Source organism: Phascolarctos cinereus, unplaced genomic scaffold, assembly GCF_003287225.1.
Source record: "Phascolarctos cinereus isolate Bilbo 61053 unplaced genomic scaffold, phaCin_HiC Scaffold_2;HRSCAF=192, whole genome shotgun sequence".
NCBI classification, from domain to species: Eukaryota; Metazoa; Chordata; class Mammalia; order Diprotodontia; family Phascolarctidae; genus Phascolarctos; species Phascolarctos cinereus.
The window spans coordinates 103,584,217-103,609,012 of NW_027555625.1; the positions used below are offsets into that span (position 1 = coordinate 103,584,217).

A 24,796-nucleotide genomic window follows, 5' to 3' on the forward strand; every position below is an offset into this window, starting at 1 on the left:
TAAAGATCTAGAAAAAGGAAACCAGGGTTCATATGCTACAGCCATTTTATACTCTGAAACAATACTACTACAATCCCAACTTTTTAAAAAGTTCTAAAATTTATTTTATATTTTGCATTACCATACCCTATTTATTCTTACTTTACTTTTTTTTAATTTAGAAGCCTAATAATCTTGATATAAATACTCTAACCTAAGTACTATAAATATTTTAATTCATCCATGGTCAAGTTTTTAAACCAAGAATTAGTATCAAGTATTTGGCAAGACTGGTAATTGACATCAAAGTTCTCCAATCATAAAAGAATCTCTAGTTCTGATGAAAACCCCCCAACAAAAGTTTTATATAAAAATTACCTGAAGCTTAGCATTCTGAGTCTGAAGGGTAGTATTTTGTTCCTGTAAAGAAACAGTCTGCCGCTGAAGTGCAAGAATCTGGGCCTGTAGATTATTGTTCTGTGTCTCAAGTTGCTTCAATTGAGTTTTCAATGCTTGTTTCTCTGCTTGCAGGGTAGCATTCTTAGTAAAGAAACAACATAAATTAAAAAATATAAACTCAAGCCTATGATCTATTTGCTGAATAAAACACAAGTATCTAAAAATAATTATAGATTAGACAAGGATTTTTGGAACTTTATTCATAAAGTATTTTACATGATAATCTTAAACTCAAAGGAATTATCTGTAATTCTGTCAGCCTGGTGAACTTCTAATAAGGGTATTCCTTCTACCAGCAGATTGCAAGCTATGATTTAGTAAATAAGTCCTAGGGAGTTGTCTTGGGGCATATTAAAGTTAAATGACTTTTCCAAAGTCATATATTTAATAGTGCCAGAACTGAGAAATGAACCAAGATCTTTTTGATTCTAAACCCAGCATTCTGCATTCACTGCATCACGCTGCCTTATTAACTTAAAATTTCACTGGGAATCCAAGACAGAAAAGGTAATTCCAATTAACAATAACAGATTTCTGGGGCAGCTAGGTGGCCCAGTGGATAGGGCACCGTCCCTGGATTCAAGAGGACCTGAGTTCAAATCTAGTTTCAGGCACATAACACTTACTAGTTGTGTGTGACTCTGGACAAGTCACTCAATCCCAACTGCCTCACCAAAAACAACAACAACAACAACAAAAAACCAATAACAGACTTTTGCAAACTTCTTTACAATGACAAAGGACTTAACGTTATTTAATTCAATACTCATCACAACCTTGTAAAGTAGGCAAAGCCTGCCTGAGGTTTTATATTCATTTTTCATATGAATAGAAGGAAGGTCAAAGAGGTTAAATAACTTGCTAAATATTAGCAAGAATTAGTCAAGAAGAGACTCAAATCCAGGTCTTCCGAAGCCAATCCAGTACAATTTAATTATAACTATTGTATCCAGGTTTGATTCTATCTACTATGCAATACTGGAAAAATCATAATGCTACACTATGAACACTGGAACACAAAGAGTTGGAATGGAATAGCAGTATTTCACAAACAATGCAAACTAAGAAGCAAATAAGTCAATAAGACCAATTTAAATGGCCTTTTTTGAAAACTTAGTCCATGATACTTAATGGACCTGACCTATATTTATTGCGTGTATTTACTGCATAAAATTTCACTAAAATAACATTTTGTCTGTACTTCCTGGACAAGGTACAATATGAAAGATTTTCAATTATTACATTCACACAATGGAACATTATTTCATTTAACAAGACAAGGGTTAAAGTATTTATTTCCTCTGAATATATCTAGAATTTTTAGTCACAAATTTAACACCTCATAATTTATACATCCGTATCACAAAGCATAGACATCATCAAAAAATAGAAGAAAAAAAAGTTGAACACTGAAAATGGCAGGACCTTTCCTAAAAATATAAAATACAGAGAAAAATCGGGATTGATATTCAATAGAATGCCCTTTATCAGACTAAATGTCAAAGATCAAGAATAACATGGGTATTATAGGTCGTATATGTCACATTAAAGTTTTACACTATATATCACTATATACTAAAGGAACATGATTTTAAGTAGCACTAATTAAAATTTGAATAAGTAAAAAATTTTAAAATAGCATTTTACAATTGCTTGAAGCATTTTAGTAAATACCTACTTGCTTACTTTATCAGACTAAATATTTATGCTATGCAAATTATTTTATTTTTAATTTATTTTGTGTATTTTCTGGAAGGAAAAGGAAAGAACCTATACCAGAGACCATCCTTGAAACAGTTGTTCTCAAGGCGTGGTTCATAGACACATGGAGGAACCTGAGACACTTTCAGGGGATTCATGACGTCTAACTGTTCTCACAGTAATACAGACATCTTAATTTCTAATATGGTAAATAAGAGTATAACCAATATAAACAAAAACTCTTTGGGGAACTCAATAATTTTTAAAGGTATAAAGGGATAATGAAATGAAAAAAGTTGAGAATCACTTCCCCAGAGGAACTTCTGCCCTAGAAACTCCCATATTTCTCCTTAATTGGTGACTACCTCTCCTGGACCACTATTTCAGGAAAGTCCCAGTCATGAAGCTTCACTTCACTCCCTAATCTTAGGCCATCTTCTCTTTAGCAACTATCTTTTAACAACTATCTTGACTTCCCTCTCCCATCAAACAAACTGCCAGTATTCTTGGATAGGGCTTATCAATCTATTCCTGCAGAGCCCCACTCACTGCTCCTATAACTTTCAGGGCCAATGGGTTGCTTTTTGGCTACCATTCCCCTGTGTGCACTGTCTTCCTCTGTTAAAATGTAAATTTCTTCAGGGCAGGGGCTCTGAGCTTCTATTTTTATCTATAATACTTAGAGCTCTGGGACATAACATCACAGTACATCATTTGTAGATAGGCTATGCCAGATGAACACAAGCTCTAACAGGTTTTACCAAGCCAGTCAAGTATAGTACCAGGACAAGGTGAGAGGGGTTCAGAGAGGCTAATGTGTCAGTCATTCAGTAAATTAGGATGTAAGTGCCAAAGGAATTATAGAGCATTAGGGATACAAAAAAAGACAAAAAAATCTCTGCCATCAAAGAGCGAATAGTTTAACATGCAAACAACTGCATGCTGAGAGAAATGATTATTAATAATGAATGATTTGGAGAGATCCAGAGTTCTCCCCATTTTTCTAAATGCCTCATTTCAAGGCTCAACCTTGGAAGGGCAGAAGTGAAGACAGCAGATAGGATTAACATTCTCCTCAATCTAAGTATTGCTATCCCACCCAACCTTTCAAGGAATTTAATCTAATATCTATATTATTAATCTACTATATGGAGTCATATGAGTTTTGAGGGCAAGATCTTAGACAGGATTAAGAATATAATGAAGAGAAGAATATAGTGTAGATCTGAACTGGCAGATTGGTAGAAGATAGCATTAAAAGTTCTTCAACCAAGTGTTTCCAATGAGTGTTAAAAATATAGAAGATGCCTTAAAATACGCAACTCTAGAGATAAACTTCTTTTAAAAATGCTAATGAACACTATGAAGCCAAGCAGAAAATGTGGGGACTCAGACTCATCGAAAGTGTTTCAAATAATAAAGTAACTAAAATGTACATAATTTTAGACCTAGAGGTTATACTACCAGATATATATGCCAGTGAAGTCACTGATAAAAAGCCCCCAAATACACAAAATGTTTATACCGGAACTTTTTGTACTAGCAAAGAACTGAAAACTAAGTAGATGCGCCCATCTATTAAGTGAAGGAATGCTAAACACATTTTTGTACACAAATGCAACGGAATATTACTGTGTCATAAGAAACAAAGAAAATAAATGACCACGTGGAAGCATGAAAAGACATACTGACAGATACAGAGTAAGGTAAGCAGACCAAGAAAACAATATACACAATGACTGCAACAATGTAAACGGAAAGATCAACCACCCAACAATAAAAAGTTAATGTTGCAAAAGTAGAAAAAACACGCATGTTCTCAAAGAAGAGATATGCAACGATACTTCCAACCCCACTACTCTGCAGACAATACTGGTTGGTTGGTTGTTTCGTTCTAGAAGAGAACCAAAATGACATCATTATGTTAGAGTCAAGAAAAGCGGTCCATAGATGTAGAACATTGCACACACTTTCACACTTCTTTGATGTACTGATAAAAAAGTATTTATGAAAATGATTTCCATTTGAGAGGATGAAGAACTGATAAAAATATTGATATACTTACTGAAATGCGGAATTGCTCTAGAAATATAGAAATGTACTGATCAGTTCTGTTTATTTTATTCTTCATTTCCTTTAAAAATATTATTTGTTTAAATGGGATGGCTCTCTAAGAGAGGAAAGAGGGAGGAACGATGGAAGAAATTCTGGCAATGTAAAAATAAACCATATAAATAATTTTTTAAGAAGCATTTGCTACAGTCTGGGTGAAAGTTGTATGCAAAAGCCAAAGAGAAGAGGGGTTTCCTCTAAGTTCCCTAAAAAATGGGGCAATTCTCCAAAATATTCGCTGATTATACAGAGCCTGGTTAATTTACTCTCCTCCTCTGCTTTCCTCTCAAATAGATTCCTCCTTCAAATAATACTATTCATTAGTTCTTTAAACAAGATTTTTTGCTCCTCTTTCCAGAAAAGATTTCTCTCACTCTGTTCATAAACTATCCTCTCTGTCCAGCCCCTCTGTTTTACGACCCCTAGAATTATCTGGTGTCCTGCTAGTAACTGAGGGATGATTCAAACTCCAGTCTTTCTGACTCCAAGTCAAGTATTTAATCTACCTGCCTTTCACAAAGATAGCAAATATTATCAGAGGCAGGATCTTAAGCCAAGTCCTTCTACTTGAAATCTAGTAGGAACTTAATAAATGCTTGTTGCTCACAAAACTTCAATGACTCCCTGCTGCCTTTAGTATAAAGTATAAACTCCATTTGGCAATTAAAGTCCTTCAGAATCTCCTACCTAATCTTTCCAATATGATTATACACTACCCTTCCTCATCCATTCTACATTCTAGCCCAACTGGTCTACTTCGTCCCTGTACATGACAATCCATCTTTCTTCTCTGTTTGCCTTTCCATAGGTTATAGCTGAATTCTGGAATGTTCTCCATTTTCACCTCTGCCTCTTCAAATCCTTAGCTCCCCTTTGGGGCTCATGTCAACTGGCCTTTCTTTATTCCCTCTGTTGTTAATGCCCTGTCCCTCCTCACCACCATCATTGTATATTTATTTTATATATCTTCCTTATTCATCTATTAAAATGGGAAGTACATAAACAATCTTACTTTTGTATTGGCACCTAGCACAAGTGATACATGTTACAAAGAATGTGGTTAGTGGATACATGCTTTTTGATTGATACTACAAATGATAACTTACATATAAGAGGTAGTTAAAAAAAGGCTTCATGTAGGAAATAGATGAGGTTAAGTCGAAGAGAAATACTGAAGGATAACAAATAGGAAGCCACAATATAGGGTAGCTTTAAGCTTGAATACTTTTAAACTACACTAAGACTTTTCTGATACTCTGTATACTATAAAACCTAGAATAAAACTTTCAATTAATTGGGTAGATGCTCTATGAAGGATTTGTAGAAGAACATGGATACAGGTTGCACAGAATAAGAAAGCATGGATAGGGGTCATATATTAGAAGGCGGAGGGCCTACAACCATAAAGAGTCTTCAAAGGGCATTTTGTCTAATGAAATTATGCATTCATCAAAATATAAAAGTGAAATTATCTATATGCCTTTATCTGGTTTAAACAGGTTAGAGACAAGTTATTCAATTCTAGTGTTTAACAACACGTTTTTTCTTCTTTTAGACTGTTATTTAATCAAACTTAGTAACTAAGAACAAATCCATATTTACAAAGTAAAAGAATGAGTTCCTCACAGTGAAACTGTCAACTCCATTGTTTGTCGTTTGTTTTAAAATGTGTATATTAACTTCAACAAGATAACAAGGAGTTCTGTTTTGTTTATTCCCCATTCTCAACTTTTTGTTTATCAATTTAAACTACATTATTTAAATTGTGAGTTGACTTCAGTAGTCAATGCTCTTCCAATATGGATTCTTCCAATCGTATGTCATCTACTTTTCACTGAGGTTATGAGATTATTGATATGTAACATGAACTAAAATACATCAGTGTGATATACAAAGACCTGCAAGTATTTCTTGACTTTTGAGTGCAATGTACAGTAATCCAACTGATAAAATAGGGAAATAATTTGTTTTATACAACCTGAAATAACAAACAAAGCATTTTTTATATTACAGTACACAGTAGTTTACATTGTGGTGTTTATTAGCAAAGTGTAATATTGTAATCCCAAAACCATCTTGAGACCATTCTATAAGCAATGGACAGGGAATTATGTAATTTAGAATTCTATGGTTAATGTCAAAAAGGCAAAGATTTGGAAAGAATGTGGCTTGCAAGAATGATTGGTTGATGGTGAGGGGACTGGAAGACATACTATGTGAGGTTTAGTTCAAAGAACTGAAGCTGTTTAGCATAGAGAAGAGAATACTTGAAAGGGAGGTGCATGGTCCTTCTGCTTTAGAATATCTGAAAGGTTGTCATCGTGAAGATTTGTTCTGCTTTGCTCTAAGGGGCAAAACTAGGAACAATGGATGAAAGTTGCAGAGATGAAGATTTAGGCTTAAATGAAAAACCTCCCCATAATCAGCACTTATAGTCAAAACTTATAATCAGAGTTGTTAAAAATGGAATAAGATGCCTCAGGAGATAGTACAGTTCTCTTTCACTGGAGATTTTTAAGCAGAAGGTAGCCTCTTTGTACATTCCTGTTTATATACAGGTAAGAACAGCTTCTAAATTCTTTTCTAGTTCTTAAGATTATGTGATGCTGAGGGGCAGCTAGGTGGCACGTAATGGATAGGATTGGCCTTGTAGTCAAGAGGACCTGAGTTCAAATCCGACCTCAGACACTTGACACTTAACCCCAATTGCCTCACCAAAAAGAAAAAAAAAAGATTATATAATTCTGGCACTCCCTCTGCTGACAACGATTATAATTTCTCTGGCTTAGTAGTAGATGGTCTCAGAGTTGTGGTGGCTAAATAATTCATTACTTGCGTTCAACATGGTAATAAACTTCTCCCAAACCTTGCTTGACAGGTTCTCGGACTAAAAATATAGACTGTCCATCAATGCATCCATATCCTCAATAACTTCCACACTACAATGAGTCATAAGAATAGGGCTTTCTCGGATGTTTAATGGCACTTTTCTTATAAATGCATTGAGTGAGAGAGGATTCTGGGAATATGGAAGTAGGTCAGAAAATTTCAAGCTCTCAAGATTTTCCTCCAGGGGCAGCGAGGTGGATAGGGCACCGGCTCTGGATTCAGGAGGACCTGAGTTCAAATCCAGACTCAGACACATAACACTTACTAGCTGTGTGACCCTGGACAAGTCACTTAACCCCACTGCCTAGCAAAAAAAAAAACCCCAAAACAGAACAAAAGATTTTCCTCCACAAAAGAAATAAAATAATGCCTCTGGGCAAACTTAGATCTGTGAAAACAAGTAAGAGTAGAGGCAGAAGAGGGGTCCTCTTGGGACAACTGGAGAAAATATGAAGAAAAATCTCAGGGTCTACTTTAACAAGTGGCAAACTGCTTTAACAACAATCAGCAAGCCCTGGGGTTAGCTGTTGTGGGAGGCTGCCTTGGCCCCAGCCACAAGAACTTTTACCCTAAGGACAGTGAGGAGAGTTGGGCATCTGACCTGGGGAAGATTGAGGGAACTTCTGCTGGTGAGGAACGCCAGACCCAGCTGCGTTGTGGGTGGGGGGTGAGAAGGAACCAGCACACACCAGGTGAGTGCAGAAGCAGCGGGCAGGATACTGCTGGCTGTGGGCATTTACATGAGGCTGGAGGTCTTGGTTTGAGTTCAAGGTGAGAAGGGATAACTGAAGAGGATTAGAGGCCAGAGGCGCCATCCCCCATACCTCAGGACTAGAGGTGATTATAAAAACTAAACTATTATAAAAAAAAGAAATGCACAGGCAAAGGAGAAAGAATCCAACCATACAGAGCTACTATGGGAATAGAGAAGATGGGGTGTGTCTTCAGAGGAGGATACTGAAGCAAAGAAACCCTCTTCTACCTCAAAGACTAATGTCAAATGGTCACATGCCCAAAAAGAATTCATTGAAGAACTTAAAAAAGACTTTAAAAATCAAATGAGAGAGATTGAGGAAAAACTAAAAAGAAAAATAAGAAAAAACTAATACAAGAAAAATAAGAAGATTATGAAAAGAAAGTCAACCAATAAGAGAAGGAGATCCAGAATCTTAAGGAAGAAAATGATGCTCTGAAAATCAGAATTGGGCAAAGGGGAAGCCAGCGAAGTTATAACAGATGAAGAAATGAAAAAACAAAATATAAAGAATGAAAAAATAGAAGAGAATATGAAACATCTCATAAGAAAAACAACAAAATCTAAAGAACAGATAAAAAAGAGAAAACCTAAGAATACGTGAAAGTTCTGATCAAAAACAAAACTATCTTGATATAATAATACAAGAAATAATTAAAAAAAAATTGTCCTGAAGCATTAGAACAAGAGAGGAAAGTAGAAATAGAAAAAACCCACTAATCACTACCTCAAAGAGATCCTATGAGGAAAACTCACAGGAACATTATAGTCAAATTCCAAAATCCCCACATCAAGGACAAAATATTATGAGCAACAAGAAAAAAACAATTTACATATGATGGCGCCACAATTAGAATCATGAACAAAACCTAGCAGTGGAGACACTAAAGATCACAGGTCTTGGAACATTATATATCGAAGAGCAAAAGAACTGGGCTTGCAGTCAAAAATATCATACCCCAGCAAAGCTAAGTATAATTCTAAATGAAAAAAAAAATGGACATTTGATCAACTGTCAGACTTTCAGGTCTCTGTTAAAAAAACAAACCCTGAACTCAATAGAAGATTTAATATACAAGAGCCAAGAGAAATATAAAGTACATACCAATGACCAATACAAGAGACTAAACAAGGATAGAATATTTACCTTTTATGTATGAAAAAATGTAAAACCTATGTCTAAGATTGTTATTAGTAGTTAGATAACTTATAAGGAAGACTGGGATAGACCTGAGTACAATATGACTTCAAAAAGTAAAACCATTCAAATACAGCTAAAACAGTAATTATTTTTTACAAATGAGGTATAAGAGGAAGAACCAATACAGAAGAATTAGATAGAGGAGGGGTGCTATTAGTTCTGGAAACCTACTCTCATAGAGAATGGGTTTAAGAGGAGAACATACATACATTTAGAAGAGTATAAAAATCTTCTAAATTTAGAAAGAAAACTCTAAGGGGATAGGGAGGAGGAGAGGATAAAGGAAAGATCTTTAGAAGGGAGGGTGTAGGAATAGGTTTAAAGGGAGATATAGAAGGAGGTTTAGATTTAAGGGAGGGATTGCTGGCATGGGGGTAGATTAAGTAATAGGAGGGTAAGGTAGTATGTAGAAGTAAAGTAGAGGAGTTAGGAGAGAGAGGAAAAAAAGATATGCATAAACATAAATATTAGTACTAGAATTTCTTAGGGAAAGCATATGTTTATATATGTATGTATGTGGATATATATGTATAAATGTATGTATATATCAATACCTACATGTAAATATATTCAGTGCTCAATTGCAGCCTTGGGGTAGAGGGTGGTGGGAGGGTGAAGGGGGAGAAAAAACAAAGTAAAAAGTGTACAGCAGAGAACAAAAGAAAATCTACAAGGAAGCAAAGAAAAGATGGACAGCTTTCAATATAATGCACAGTATTTAATATATAGGCTTTCTTGAAATGACAAGTCATTGCTATATATTTTGAATCCTCTTCTATGTTCTGCTGTGCACATGACTTTTTTGGGGTTTTTTTGTTATTTTATATTTAAGTTTAATATATGAAAACAATAACTACTGTTATGAAATGTCATTCACTTTGCTGTTTTAACTTTAAAAAACTTTTGTTAAAGTCTTAAGAATATTGAGATTATCTGGTAAAACTTATAATAGATATTTTTAAAATGAAGTAGTAAAGGAAGAAAAATAAGGTAAACTTCCTGACTTATACTTTCAGAAATCTTTAACATTTATATACCTTAATTCAATAAATTCTAATAAAATAAAAATATACTTACATTCCTCTCCACCTCAATTAACCTGTCTTTAACCTTCAAAAGCTCTCTAGTTGTCTCTTGACTTTCTCTTTCCCATTTAGTATCATCACCAGATCTTGGAGGAGAATTCTGCAGCATTCTTTCTTCCTCTTGCCTTTGTTTAAGAGCTTCGTAATTTTTTTTCACCTAAAAAATGGAAAAAATTACCCACTTTAAAAATTATTTTCCTTATTGTCGATTCAAATGAACATATTTATCATGTATTCTGCTAGGGCCAGAAGTTCCCAAATGGGCCGTACTGCCCCCTGAGGAGCACTGGAACGATGGGGGGGAGGGGGAGTTGCCTTGGGTGCAACTGGGGGGGGGTTGAATAAAAATAAGTGGGTGGTGGAAGCATACGGAAAGAAGAGAAGTAAATTTTGAAAACATGTTCCATTTGTTGTGTAACAGAGTTAAAGTCATAGTGATTACATTATTTTCCAAATAAACACACAAAATGCAAGTAATAACCAATCAGTGATCGAGTCCGCCAACAGGTCTTAACAAGCAAGTGTTAACAGGCAAGCGTGTTGTGCATTGTTTTAAAGTCCAGCACACATGGGCAGCAACATGTGCATGTAATGACTTGTTTACAACATGATACTATATGGTTACATGATGCAATACTGCATCACTGAAATTTTAATGCAGGAAAGCCTCTACAAATTCATAATAAATTATTAAATTTAAGACACATAATTTTAAAACTTTTTAAAAATATTTTTTTTGAAATGTCACAAATTCCAAAAAACTGTAGATTTCCAGGGGGGCACTGAATAATTCTTTTTTTTTAAAGGAGGCAATACACTAAATAAGTTTGGGAACCTCTGGATAAGGGCTAGGTTAGTATTTATTAAGGTCAGTTTTTATTTAGTCTTGTCTAATTCTTCATGACCCTATTTGGGGTTTTCTTAGCAGAGATACTGGACCGGTTTGTCATTTCCTTTCTAGTTCCTTTTTCCAGATGAGAAAATTGAAGCAAACAGAGTTAAGTGACTTGCCCAAGGTCACATAGCTAGTAAGTGTCAAAGGCAGAATTTGAACTCATGAAGACAACAGTTCCCGACTCCAGGGCAGGCACTCTATGTACTAGGGTGCCCCCTAGCTGCCCTCACGTCTGTGTAGGAGGAAAGAAAGTGACGATGTGCTAAGATTCAGGAGGCCTACACTCTAGCCCTAGGTCTGCTCAATGTCTTCTCTGGGTCACCAGTTTTCCTCAAGGAAAGGGGTAAACTAAACCATCTCTGAAGTCCTTCCTATCTGAACCTTCCATGGCTGAGCCAACAGGGATTGGGAAAGATGGCAAACACCTCCTTCAGGAGTCACAGAGAGTCCATTTTGACTGATGCCTACGCTGAGGCCCACAGAGCTGTAAAATGCTTTTCCCAAGGTGACTCCACAAATATAGAATAGAGTCAGTATTCTGATTTTGAATTCAGAATTCTACCCCTGGATCACACTGCCTGCCCAATGAGAGGTGCTGTGTGGTCTTACAGCCAGAGGGCTGGACTTCAGGGTCAGGATGATCCCCAGGTTCTAATTCTTCTTTATACCAGGTCAAGTTTTCTCATTTGTAAAAATAAAGATAACAAAAGACCCCTAAATCATTGAGTTGTTGTGAGGATAAATGAAATGCTGTATATAAAGCAATCTGCAAGACCTTATAAGCTAAATATTTTTAAAATTTAAAACTATAAGAATGCTAGCCATCACACTAATCATCATTTTAAACCATAGTTGTGATTTCATTGGTGTAAGAACACCTAGTAAGGGAACTCCTTTTACCAATTTAAATTAGCCCCTGATTTGCCAATTATTGATTTAATAGGTCACTGGGATAAGTTCAGCGTCACATAGTCAAAACAAACCATGTCTTCCTGATTTCGAAGCCAGCTCTACCCACTACACCACATAGCCTCTCATTGTTACCATATTAATTACTGTTAGCTCCATAACATACCTCTGCCCTCAATCTGACCATTGCTTTCACCTCTATTTTATCCCTCTGGATTTTTTTTAAAATACCTGTGAACCCTTTCCTTTGACTACAGCACTCTCTCAACCTAAGACAGGGATGGGTAATCTACAGCCTGGAGGCAATCTGTGGCCTTCCATAGGTCCTTGGGTGCGTCCTTTTGATGGAGTCCAAGTTTTACAAAACAAATCCCCTTAATAAGGGGATTTGTTCTGTGAAGTTTGGATTCAGTCAAAGGGCTGCACTTGAGGACCCAGAGGGCCACACGTGGCCTCAAGGACACAGGTTCCCCACCCCTGACCTAGACAATGGTTGTACAAAACCCAAACAAAAACTTTCCTGCTATCAAAATTACATTTTAAAGACTTATATCCTGTAAGTACTATTCTATATATTCTACGTGCGCTTGCCTAAAAGACTATTTATGAAGAACTCACACAGGGCAAGCGCTCACATGGTGGTCAGAAGAAGTGATACAAAGATACTTTCAAGGTCTCTCAAGAACTTTGGAATCGATTGTGCGACATGGGAGACACTGGCACAGGACCACCCAGCTTGGAATGCCCTCATCAGAGAAGGTGATGTGCACTATGAGCGAAGCAGAATTGTAGTAGCTCAAAAGAAACTCAAGATGTACAAACTTAGAGGATCCACCCCAAATGTTCACATGGAGTATTTGTGACTGACCTATGGTAGAGCATTCTGAGCTTGTAATGGTCAGATCAAGCACAGTCGGGCACATTGTAACTCAACTCTGACATAGTGATGTTATTTTATCTTCTTTGAGAATCAAGGACAAGAACTCCATTCTATGTATTATCCTTTTTACTTGTCCAATAGATTTGAATTATATTTTTAAAAAAGACATACATGTAAAATTAATTATAGTGAAACCTCTGGTTTAAGATAATCCAAGTTAGATTGTGCTAAAACTGGAAACTTTCTTTTCTTGAGACCTATTGAGTTCTAATATATTTTAATCAATAAACCTTTATTAAGTATTTACTGTGTGCTAAGCACTTGAGATACAAAAAGGCAAAAGATTGGAATCTAATTTCCTGTAATTTAAAAAAATAGTTGGTAAATAACCTCATATCACCCCTCCCCAAAAGTGATGTGCACATGCTCAAATCCTTTTATTTTTATTTATTTATATTTTTGGTGAGGCAAGTAAGGTTAAGTGACGTGTCTAGGGTCACACAGCTAGTAAGTGTCAAGTGTCTAGTCTGCAACCAAATTTGAACTTAGGGCCTCCTGACTCCAAGGCCAGCGTGCTATCCACTGGACCACCTAGCTGCCCTCAAATTCTTTTATAAAAAATGTCTAATAAATATTTGCCAAAGCAATCCCTTTCACACTGTCCTAATTAGTTCACTATTGTTCACTACAGCAGGTTTTCCAAACCTTTTCATCCATTCTCAAACCTTCCATACCTTCCACCCTCTCAGCTGAGAATTATGCCTCTCAATTCAGTGAAAAAACTGAAGTCAATCCCTAAGAACTCCCACTTCTCCACTTCTCCCCTCACATCCCTTAGTTGCCTTCTGCTTCTATCTCCTCCTTTATCCTATTACACATGAAGAAGAGGCCCATTTCTTTGTCAAGGCAAACCCCTCTACTTGAGCAAGTGACCACATTCCATCCTTCAGCAGATTGTCCTCTCTCTCACCCATCTATCTCCTTTATCTTCAATCTCTCCCTCTCTACTGGTTCCTTCCTTACTGTCTATAAATGAGGCCAATTCTCCCCCATCCTAAATCAACCCTATTTGATTGATCCACCCCATACCTATCATTCTATATCTCTTCTCTCCTTTGTAGCTAAACTCCTTGAGAAGACTGATGACAATATTTATCTCTACTTTCTTTCTGCTCGCTCTCTTAACCCTGTGTCATCCAGCTGTAGGTATCCTGCAATACTATCCCTGAGCCCTTTTCTCCTTTCTCTCTATATCATTTTATGATCTCATCACCTCTCATAGATTCTTATACCAACTTATTCTGTCAGTGAGTCATTAAACATTAAGGCCTACTATGTGTCAGGCACTATACTAAGTGTTGGGGATACAAAGAAAGGCAAAAAACCATACTTGCTCTTGTGGAGCTCACAGTCTAACAGAGAAGATAATATGCAAACCACTATATACACACAAGCTATGTAGAGGATAAATTGGGAATAATCAACAGAGAGAAAGTGCTAGAATTAAGGGGGATGGCTAAAGGCTTTCTGAAGAAGGTAGGATTTTGGTTAAAACTAGAGGGAAGACTAAAGATGAGTAGGGAGAACATTCCAGGCACTGTAGACAGCCAGTGAAAATGCACAGAATCAGGAAATGGAAGGAATCTTGCAGTAGGAAGTTAGGAAGCAAGTGTCACTGGATCACAGAATACATCTGGTGAGGCTGTAAAGTATAAGAAGGTTGGAAAGGTGTATGTGTATGAGATGATGAGGGGGAGGGGGAGGAGGGAATGAGAAAGTTATAAAGGATTTTAAATTTCAAAAAGATTTTTATATTTGATGGTGGTGATGATAGGGAACCAATGGAGTTTACAAAGAGGGGTGTGGGTGTGTGTGTGTGTGTGTGTGTGTGTGTGTGTGTGAGAGAGAGAGAGAGAGAGAGAGAGAGAGAGAGAGAGAGAGAGAGAGAGAGAGAGAAAGAGAGAGAGAAACAGAGAGAGAAAGGGTTATATCTGTGATTTAACATGGACTGGAATGGGGGAGAGGCTTGTGGAAAGCAGGACAATCAGAAGGTTATTTTAATAGTCCAGCCATGATTAGGGTCTGTACCAGGGTGGTGACAGTGTCAGAAGAGTGAAAGGGAGAATATGCAGGTGATGTCGCAAACGTAAAATCAATAGACCTTGGCAATGAATCAGAATGGGGGGGGCGAGAGAGAGCAAGGAGTCAAGGATGACACCTAGGATGTGAACCTGGAGGACTGGGAGGGTACTGATACCCTCAACAGTACTACAGAAGTTTGTAAGAGGGTAGATATTCAGGGTAAAGATAACGAATTCTATTTTGACATTACAGTTTAGGATGTCTACTGGATATCCAGTTCAAGTTGTCCAAAAAGCAATTGGAAACATGAGACCAGAGGTCACCAGAGAGTTTAGGAATGTACAAGTAAATCTGAGAATCATCAGCATAAAGATGATAATCCAACCCATGGGAGACGTTGAGAATATCAAGTGAAATAAATAGTACAAAGGGAGAAGAGGAACCCGAAGAGAGCCTCGGGGCACACCCATGGTTAGCTGGCATGACCTAGATAAAGATTCAGCAAATAAGTTTGAGAAGTGGATAACCAGGAGAGCATAGTGTCCTGAAAACCTACAGAGAAGAGACCATCAAAGAGAAGAGGGTGATTGACAGTGTCAAGCCTACAGAGAGCTAAAGAAGGATGAGACTGAGAAAAGGCCAATAGATTTGGCAATTATATCATTCAGAATCTTGAACAGAGTAGTTCTGGTTGAATGGTGATGTTGAAAGCCAGAATGTAGAGAGCTGACAAAAGAGAATGAGAGGAAAGGAAGTGGAGGCATCTGTTGTAAATAGCTTTCCGAAGAATTTTAGCTACAGAAAGGAAGAGAGATATAATAAAACAATTGCTAGTGGAGTTGGATGGATGAAAATCAACCTTTCTCATAACCCTCAGACTCACATCTCCAAATGCCTGGTGCACATTTCAAATTGGATGTCCTATGGACATCATCTTAAACTCAATATGTTCAAAACTGAACTCATTATCTTTCTGCCCAAACCCTCCCCATATTCAATGGTGAGGCCACCATTACTCTCCTGGTCACGCAGGCTTACAATCTCTTTCATCAATTCCCACCTCCCATAATCAATCAGTTGCAAAGTCCTGTTGATTCTACCTTTCTAGCATCTCTTGTACATACCCCCTCTTTTGCTCCTCTGGTACTGCAATCGCCTTGTGCAGGTTCTCATCATCTCAGGTCTTTCTGACTCATCTCTTCTGAATACAGTTTATCCGGGTTCATCTGTCAAATTAATCTTTGGATTTGCAGATCTGACCTCCTCTGTCATTCAACAACCTAGATAACCTGACCCCTTTCTTATCTTTCCAGTTTTCTTACACTTTACTCCCTACCATGTACTCTGTGACCCAGTGATACCAGTCTCCTTGTTATTCTTTGAATAAGACACTTCATCTTCCAACTGAAGGCATTTTTACTAGCTTGTCCTTCATGCCTAGAACAGTCAACCTTCTGTTAAGGTGATCTGTGATCAGTGACCTTTGATGTTACTACTGTAATTGTTTTGGGGTGGCACAAACCATGCTCATATAAGACGGTAAACTTAAAACAATAAACGTTGTATGTGTTCTGGCTGCTCTACCAATCTGCCATTCTCCCACCTTTCTGCCTCTCCTCAGGCTTTCCCTTCCCTGAGATGCAATAATATTGAAATTAGACCAATCAGTAATCCTACAAGTGCCTGCAAGTGTTCAAATGAAAGGAAGAGCAAATCAATGTGGCAAACTTCATTTTTGTCTTACTTTAAGAAATTACTACAGCTACTGCATCCTTCAGTAACCCTCACCCTGATCAGTCAGAAGCCATCAATACTGAGGCAAGACCCTCCACCAACAAGAATATTACAACTCACTGCAGGCTCAGATCATAGTTAATATTTTTTAGCAATGAAGTGTTTTTCAGTTATACACATTTTTTTAAACATAATGCTACTGCATACTTAATGGACTACAATATAGTATAAACACAATTTTTATATATACTAAGAAACCAAAAAATCTGTGTGACTCTATTTGCTTTACTGCAGTTGTCTGGAACCAAACTCGCAGTATCTCCAAGGTATATCTGTATTATTATACCCATCATTACAGATGACAGAGATGAGGCCAGATTAAGTAATTTCCACACAGAGCTAAAAAGGAGCTGGTATTTGAACTTAGGCTTTTTAAATCAAAAATCTGTTTTTGGTTCATTCCTCTTGTGTGTGTGTGTGTGTGTGTGTGTGTGTGTGTGTGTGTGTGTGTGTTGTGTGTGTGTGTGTGTATGTGTGTGTATGCATGCACGTGCGTGCACATTAAACTTTGTTGCACTACAGCAAACTATCAGCCTACCTACTCCACAAGTTTGTTCCCAATGGAGTGGTTTTGCAACTGCAAAGATCTACAAAAAGAAATTAAAAGCATGTCAACAAACATTCAAGTGTGGCAAGGCACTGTGTGATGTATTGGGGATCCAAAGTTAAAAGATGACACAGTCCCTGCCCTCATAAAGCTTACATTTCAATAGAGACACATGTAGAAATATAAATATAAACATGATAGGGTGTAGTAAGAATAAATAAAAGATTAAAAGTACTCTTGGAAAACCTAAAGAGGGTTAGAATACTTTCAGTTAGGAGGGATCAAGGAAGCTTTATGAAAGAGGTACCACCTGAGTTGAACTCTGGAGCAAAAGAAGAATTTTAACATACAGAGGCAATGTAGGATTACATTCCAATGTACTCTTACTTTAGTTAAGTTAATAATTTTCATCAATTTATACTTTCCTTAGAAGAGCAACTATTCCAAGCCCTATTAACAGTATTTAAGAATAGGGAATCCGTCATTTATTTTCCCAGAAAATACTTATTACAACTTTCTCAATGTGTTTTAAGATTTACAATGAGCAAAATATGAAAATGTTTAATATGTTTCAATATATAGTGCAGGATTAAAGCAAGCTTATGTAGAGTACTGTAATGAGGGAAGAAAACAGAGAAGGATGACAAAATAGAGATGGAATTTTAATATCAAACCACTAGGCTGGTGGTCTGTTACACGTTCGCAGACCTGACTTTTCCAAATTTCTTGCTTTTAACATTAGAACGCCAAGAGAAGGCTGCCTTAATTTCCTTCCCCTTTTGGCAACTATATTTCATAGTAATTTATCCCCCAGTCTCCTAACTTTATTAGATTTGAAATGGCTTCTGTACTTCAAGAATCATATTGTGTTTGTATATGAAAGGCAATGAATGTATACATCCTAAGAAGAGTTTTTCAGTTGGAAGAATACATTCCTTGCTTCTTCTTCATTGATACTTTATTTTGACCATATATGTCCTCTTCAATAGTAACCGTCTATCCCCTCTTTCTTTTATTACACATATTCTTAATGTCTATTGACTTTAATAGCTTCTTTAACCTTCCAAAATTAAGACACTGCTTTCACTTTCTTAATTGTGAGACTCTGATTCATTATATGATACATAAAGCTTTAAGGGTTTTTTTGTTCCTTTTCCATAAACAGTATTAATCCTAGTCTCTGGTTTACATGTACAAATAAATACTGTAAATATCCAGGTGATTAAATTATACTTGAAAATAATGAAGTTTTACTCCAGTCTAGATCTTCCACATTCTAATCTATGTATTTAGTTTGTTATAAAAATACTATAAAGAGTAAATATCTTATTCTTAATAAAACTATTCCAGATGTTCTATGATTCTACTTTAACAGGTTTCCATAAAGTCAATGTTAAGTATTTGAAAAATACCTTAACACCTTTTCTTGGCTTTGGAAAAAGACAATTCAGATTTTTGTGCTTCATTTTTTAACTTAACTTATATAAAATGTCCTAAATTTAAATAAAAAACTTAAATGCTGTACTTACTGTTTTAAGTTCTTGGCGCAGTTGCTGGTTAAAATTAGTTGATTCTTCTAATCGAGCTTCCAAAGCAGCAATTTTTTCTTCCTTTATTTCCAAGGATTTCTTTAGTGTGGACTCTAATTTTGACTCCAAAAGCTTGTACCTACTATTCACAATAGACGAACAAGTCATTTAACCATCAGCTCAGGATGATAGCCATCAGTCTTTCAAAACATACTAACTCCTTTTAAATTGTCATTAGGCTTGAGGTAACAGCATGAAAGCACATTGTTCTACTTCAGTTTTTACCACCACACTGATTTGAGAATCTGTACTCTAAACACAAACTTCTCAGTACACTGTTCTTTTTTAGCTAGTAAGAAGAAAGTTAAAAGAAAAGGGACTTTTGTGATAAAAAAGATTTAGTCCTGCACACAGTAGGTACTCAATAAATTACTGTTTTATTTAACACACTATTTGCAAAAACATGTTAACAGTGGGCATGCTGATTCAAAATTAACACATTCTGCCTTGTTTTATTATTAAGTACTTTAAAACAAAGGCTCTCTTCTTCATTAGTTATGACTTAGTCCCTGTGATAGCACATGCTTCTCCCAATGAACGGGGAGTAAGTCAGATTACACAGGTTTAGACTGAAACTAAGACAGAGTTCAATATTACTCAGCCTCCCTTTCAATGTGATCTATGTTTTGACTCTGGGACAGCACAACCACACTATCAAGGACCCACATATAAACAAGCTAGAGAGGACACATACTTATCATTCAGGCTCCCGGCAACATTCTTCCCCACTAAATCAAAGGCTAGCCACACAGAAACACAGACACAAAGGGAAAATGCTCAGACTGAGCGCACGGCCCTGGCGCCACTCAAGGAGTCTTACTAGTAAGTCTCTTTGCTCCTACACTGTAACCACACAAAAACCTCTTAATCATCACATACTGACTAGTTTAATTAGTATACCAGCACTTTTTCAAATACTATCTTCAATGAATTATGTGTAAACACTCTTGAGGCCATCTCTACTGCTCACTCCACCTGCATACATTTCGTCCTGTCATCCTACCTTCATTGCATTGACAATACTAGATTGAAATTTCTTGTGGATAGGCACTGTACTAAATCCCACAATAGCTAGCATAGCTCCCGATTTAGTTTGGGCTTATTGATAATTAAGTTCATACTAAAAGGAAATGCAATTTTAAAAGTAAAGTAATAAAAAAGGAAGGCTTTTGTAAATAATATGAAATGGCAAGTGGTTTTTAATTTTTTTTTAATAGGGTCAATACCAAATCTGCCACCAATTACTCAGACAAACAAGGACAAAAAATTTTCACCTGAATTGGCCGTATAATTAGGGCAGCAATAATTATTTGGTTTGAAATATCTAGGTTACTGCTTTGATTCATTTTGCTACTATAGACTATCTAAAAAAAGTATCACAAATAAGTATTCTGAGGTCTTAACATATTCTCCCCATGACCAAAACAAAATTCTATTAATCAAACCGTAATTCATCCGTGAATATTTATATGACTATTTATTAGCAATAGTATTTTGCATGTGTAATTTATGAAAATTATTTTATATTTAGCCTACTTAAAATTTTATCTTTTTTTAACAACAGTAATTTTTTAGTAAATGTGTTTCTATGCACACACACAATTCTTCTGATGTCATAAAAATTTTTTCTTGCAAAACTTTTCTGCCATGGGAGGAAAAAGAGAAAAGCAGGGAATAAAGATAGTTTGTGTTCCTTAATGTATATACCAGGTAATATACTGTATGGGAAGTGCACCTCATAGGGATAAGTAGACCACAATTCTAGTTCAAATGTGAGTTAATACATTTGACTCGTTTCTTCATTTGTAAATCAAGTGGCGGGGATCTCTAGGAATCTTCTGGATCTAAAAATTACATTATTCTATGCTTCCTATTTTCAGGAAATATATACCCTTCCTCCCCTGCCCTCTGCCCCAAAGTTTCAGTAAGAAGAAAGTGGATATTTGAATTATATTATTGATGAATAATCAATATGACTCACCTATCATCAGTACTTTGTTCATCACTCAGGAGACGTTCTTTATTTAACCCTATCTTTTCAAGTTCATGAGTAAGTTTTTCTAGATCATTATTCATTTGTTGAGTCTTCAATTTTTCACTCACCAAATCCTTATCCAAAAAGAAAATTCAAAATAAATAAATAAATAATGCGACTAGAAAGCACACAAAATTTTCTAAGCAATCAAAACCAACGTCTATTCTCACTGAAGATATCTACAAATGCTCAAAAGAAAAAAGGAAGTCTTCAAGAACTTTTCATTCCATATCATTACTATATATTTAATGGGGAAAAAAAATAGTCTTAAATTGAAGTAGAAAAATCTTAATTACTTCCTACCTCTCTTTTGGCAAAACATCCCTTTTTCTCCTCAATGTTAAAACCAAAACTAAAGCACAAATGAGATTTCTACATATAATTTAGGTCTGAAAATTATCACAAACATATTTATTCACTATTCAATAATGTGTCAGAAATTGCCAGGGTTCAAATTAATCTCTGGGAATATATTACATAATTTCTTTCTAGAAAGTGGAAAAGAGGGTATAAAAGCCATTAGATCTTGACACTTGAGAAAAGCTCTTAATACATGCTTTGAGCATAGTAAGAAAACTCAAAGGACCACCTTTAGAAATTCCATACTCTGTAGAAGAGATGGCAAAGAATAAGAGGCTAACAGTCTCAGTTCTTTTCTATCAAGAAGGCTCCAAGAGAACTCATCTATAAGAAAAACTAATAGAGATTTTTTAAATGACTTTTTCCTCTTTGGGAATAGTAGTGTCCTATTTGGTGGACTGATGTATTTATTTATTAATTTACTAAGTTGGAAAAGTAAACATCACCTCCTATTACAACATCTGGCATAACCTAACAGGCCAACACATTAACTATTTTTAAATGCAGATTCTGAATTACCAATTAAGGTTCAAGTGGTTATATAAAAACTTCATTAAGATTTTTATTTAGTATTTTAATGAAAATACTTTCTCAGTTTGTGTGGTTTTTTAAAGCAAGCAATTTGGGAAAGCTTGCTAGCAAATTCTATGAGTTTAGACTTTACAGATGAATAAATATTTAAAACAATGACTGCTTCTAAAAGTCACAAGTGTATATATTATATTAAATTTTAAGGAATATGAGTGCATATGTGCAGCTCAACTCTATATTTTTGCAATTAGGAAATTAAAAGAGTTACCTCACGTAAAGTAATAAGAGTTTTTTTGTCAATGGTTGTTCTTTTCACAAGTTCTTTGTTTTCTTTCTCTAGGTCCTTGAGACGGATACAGGATTCTTTAAACACACCTATTTCCTTGAAAAGACTTTTGTTTTCCTTTTCGAGATTTCCAATTTTAATATTATTTTCTTCCAACGTGATATCTTTAATTTCTGCCTGTTGTCGGAGTCGTTTATTCTCTTTTTCCAGTTGTTTCTTATCTTTTTCTAGTTGAGAAGTCTCTTGCTCTAATAGTTTGTTTTCCTTTTCCAATTGTTCTAACCGTTTACTAGATATTTTTAACTCTTCAAGATTTTTCTGCAGTGTCTGATTTTCTGTTTCTAATTCTTGTAATTCACTTTCTAATTGCTGAATTTTTTTATTACTATTCTCTAGAGCTTTCTGCAGTCTTTGGTTTTCAGTATCTAAACCCTGGTAGCTAACTTCCAAACGTTCGGTTTTCTTGCAAGAAGCTTTCATGAGCTCTAAACCCTTCTTAAGTTGTTCTTTTTCACTTTCCAGTTCTTTATTTTCTAACTGTAGTTGAGCCATTTTCATGCTTGCACATTTCAAAGATTCCACTGTCCTCCTTAATTCCAAGTTCTCTTCATCTAGTTGAGAATTTTCTTTCTCCAAGGATTCTAGTTGAAAAGTAAAATTTTTTAAGCTATCTAATGTCTTTTTCAACTTTCTGTTTTCCACTTCCAGTTCAGAATTTTCTAGCTCTAAGGTCTCAATTTTCTCACAGGTAATTTTTAGATTAGTTATCTTTTTTTGTAATGATTCATTTTCCTTTTCAAGATGATGCAACTCATTCTCAAGTTCTTCTGCTCTTTCTCCTCTTTCTTTGTAATGTTCCAATTCTTTTTTAATTTGTCTCTTTTCAAATTCAATCTTGTTTAATTTGCTGCTTGTTTCTTTAATAGATTCATGTAGGATTTTATTTTCTTTCTCAATGTCTTTCACCCTTGCTTCAGCACTTATTTGTGATCGCTGCCTTAGGGATGCTACAGTTTGATTCAAATGCTCATTTTCTTGTTCCAGTATTTTAATCTAATTCAGAAAAAAATAAAAATTGTCAGTGCTATAACAACTAAGAATTAATTTTAATCCTGAATGAGTAATAAGGTGAAGTGGTACATGTAAGGCCCAATTATGCCTTGGTCATTTGATTATTTATTGAGACTGTGTGCATAGAGTATACCTAGAGGTTGTAAAAATTGATCTTTGCCCTCAAAAAGCTCACAATGTAGTTAATGGAATATAAAAGATATTTAATGTTTTTTCAAAAAGACTTTCAGATCCATTTATTGTTATATATTGTGAAGCTCAATCAAATATTTAAGCTGAAAATAAAAGATATACACATACATACATTAGAGATATGCCTCACAACATATGTACAAATATAAATATACACAAATATATATTTGTGGGTAATTTATTTACAAATTCTTTAAAAAGAATTCCCAATAAGATTTCTAGTATGATTAAGAAAAAATTTTATTTGCAACACCATGCAATGCAGTTTACTGTAATGGGAGTGAGAAAACTTGACTTCTATGTTGGCTTTGCCACTACTTAGCTACGTGACCTCAGGCAAGCTACCAAACTTCTGTGGACTTCAGCTTCCCCATGTACAAAATAACATTAGCCTAAACAGTGGGTACCCAACCCACAGATCAGCATTTACCAATCATTTCTAAATGAATAGTAAGCTGATAGTTGCAACCACACCTGTCTACATTTTGGGTTCCCCTTCTCTGTATTTTGTCCTTACTCCACAGACTGATCTTAAGGCTTTGAGGAATTAAAAGCAGCTCTTTGTCCAAAAAAGGTTTAAAAGCCTCTGGACTAGATGATCTCTAACATTTATTTCCTTCATTGTTTGAAAAACCGAGGTGCTCCATAAAAGTATACATATAAACTCATAACTACCCTTACTTTAAAATATATAATATTTTAAAAATATAATATTGTAAAAAACATCTTAACGGCTTATGAGTATTTGGTTTATCTGTGCTTTAAAACACTTTTTGTAAGGAGGCTAAAAATACTTAGTTTACTTAAATACTAGAAAATTGATGGACCTGTCTTTCTGAATTTTCTCGAAGCGTTTCAAGGGTTTTTTCCAGCTGCGCTTTCTCCTTCATTAGATCTTTGCTCAGATTTTGACAATTTTGAAGACTTTGTTTTTCTTGAATAATTTCATTCTCAAGACCTTCCAGCTAGGAGAAAAACCCATAAGAGAGTATTGAATAGTTTTATAGTTTCTAAACTGTAATAAAACAAAAGACAACTCAGATTTAACAATAAAGTGATAAACATTTAAATATTTAAAAGGAAGTTCAGAGATTATATTAAGAACATTTATGTATGGTTATCTTCAAACTTTCTTCATGGTTAAAGATTCAGTACTAAGTACAATGGGAAAATTCAAGCTGAATGTGTGGTGGCTGCATGCTAACTGATACAAGCAATCATTATTAAAGCTGAAACAATTACTCATTTTGTGTTCTTGTCTTGACATGATTTTTGGAGTTGAGACATTTACATCTCAAGAAATAAAAACAGAAGGAAAGGAAGGAAGCAAAAGAGAAAAAAGTGGGGAAAGACTGTAAAGAAATGCTGAAGTGTGTTAAGGGTAAAAGAAGAAGTAAGAATGAAGTGAAAATGGAAAAAGGAAATAAGAGAAAGGGAGGAAAATG

At 35.4% G+C, this 24,796-nt stretch overlaps 1 protein-coding gene across 11 annotated transcripts in view; it reads right to left on the minus strand.

Annotated features, from left to right (window-relative positions):
* The window catches only part of CCDC88A (coiled-coil and HOOK domain protein 88A), a 167,423-nt gene that overhangs the window by 34,402 nt on the left and 108,225 nt on the right, over positions 1-24,796 (minus strand). For all 11 annotated transcript variants that reach the window (XM_020996210.2, XM_020996207.2, XM_020996209.2 and 8 more), the window contains exons 14-19: positions 24,179-24,316; positions 22,071-23,141; positions 20,858-20,985; positions 18,817-18,958; positions 10,173-10,337; positions 358-519 (exon numbers count right to left, since the gene is read on the minus strand). In XM_020996210.2, coding sequence (XP_020851869.1) covers positions 358-519; positions 10,173-10,337; positions 18,817-18,958; positions 20,858-20,985; positions 22,071-23,141; positions 24,179-24,316 — 1,806 coding nt within the window. The remainder of the gene's footprint in view (positions 1-357; positions 520-10,172; positions 10,338-18,816; positions 18,959-20,857; positions 20,986-22,070; positions 23,142-24,178; positions 24,317-24,796) is intronic.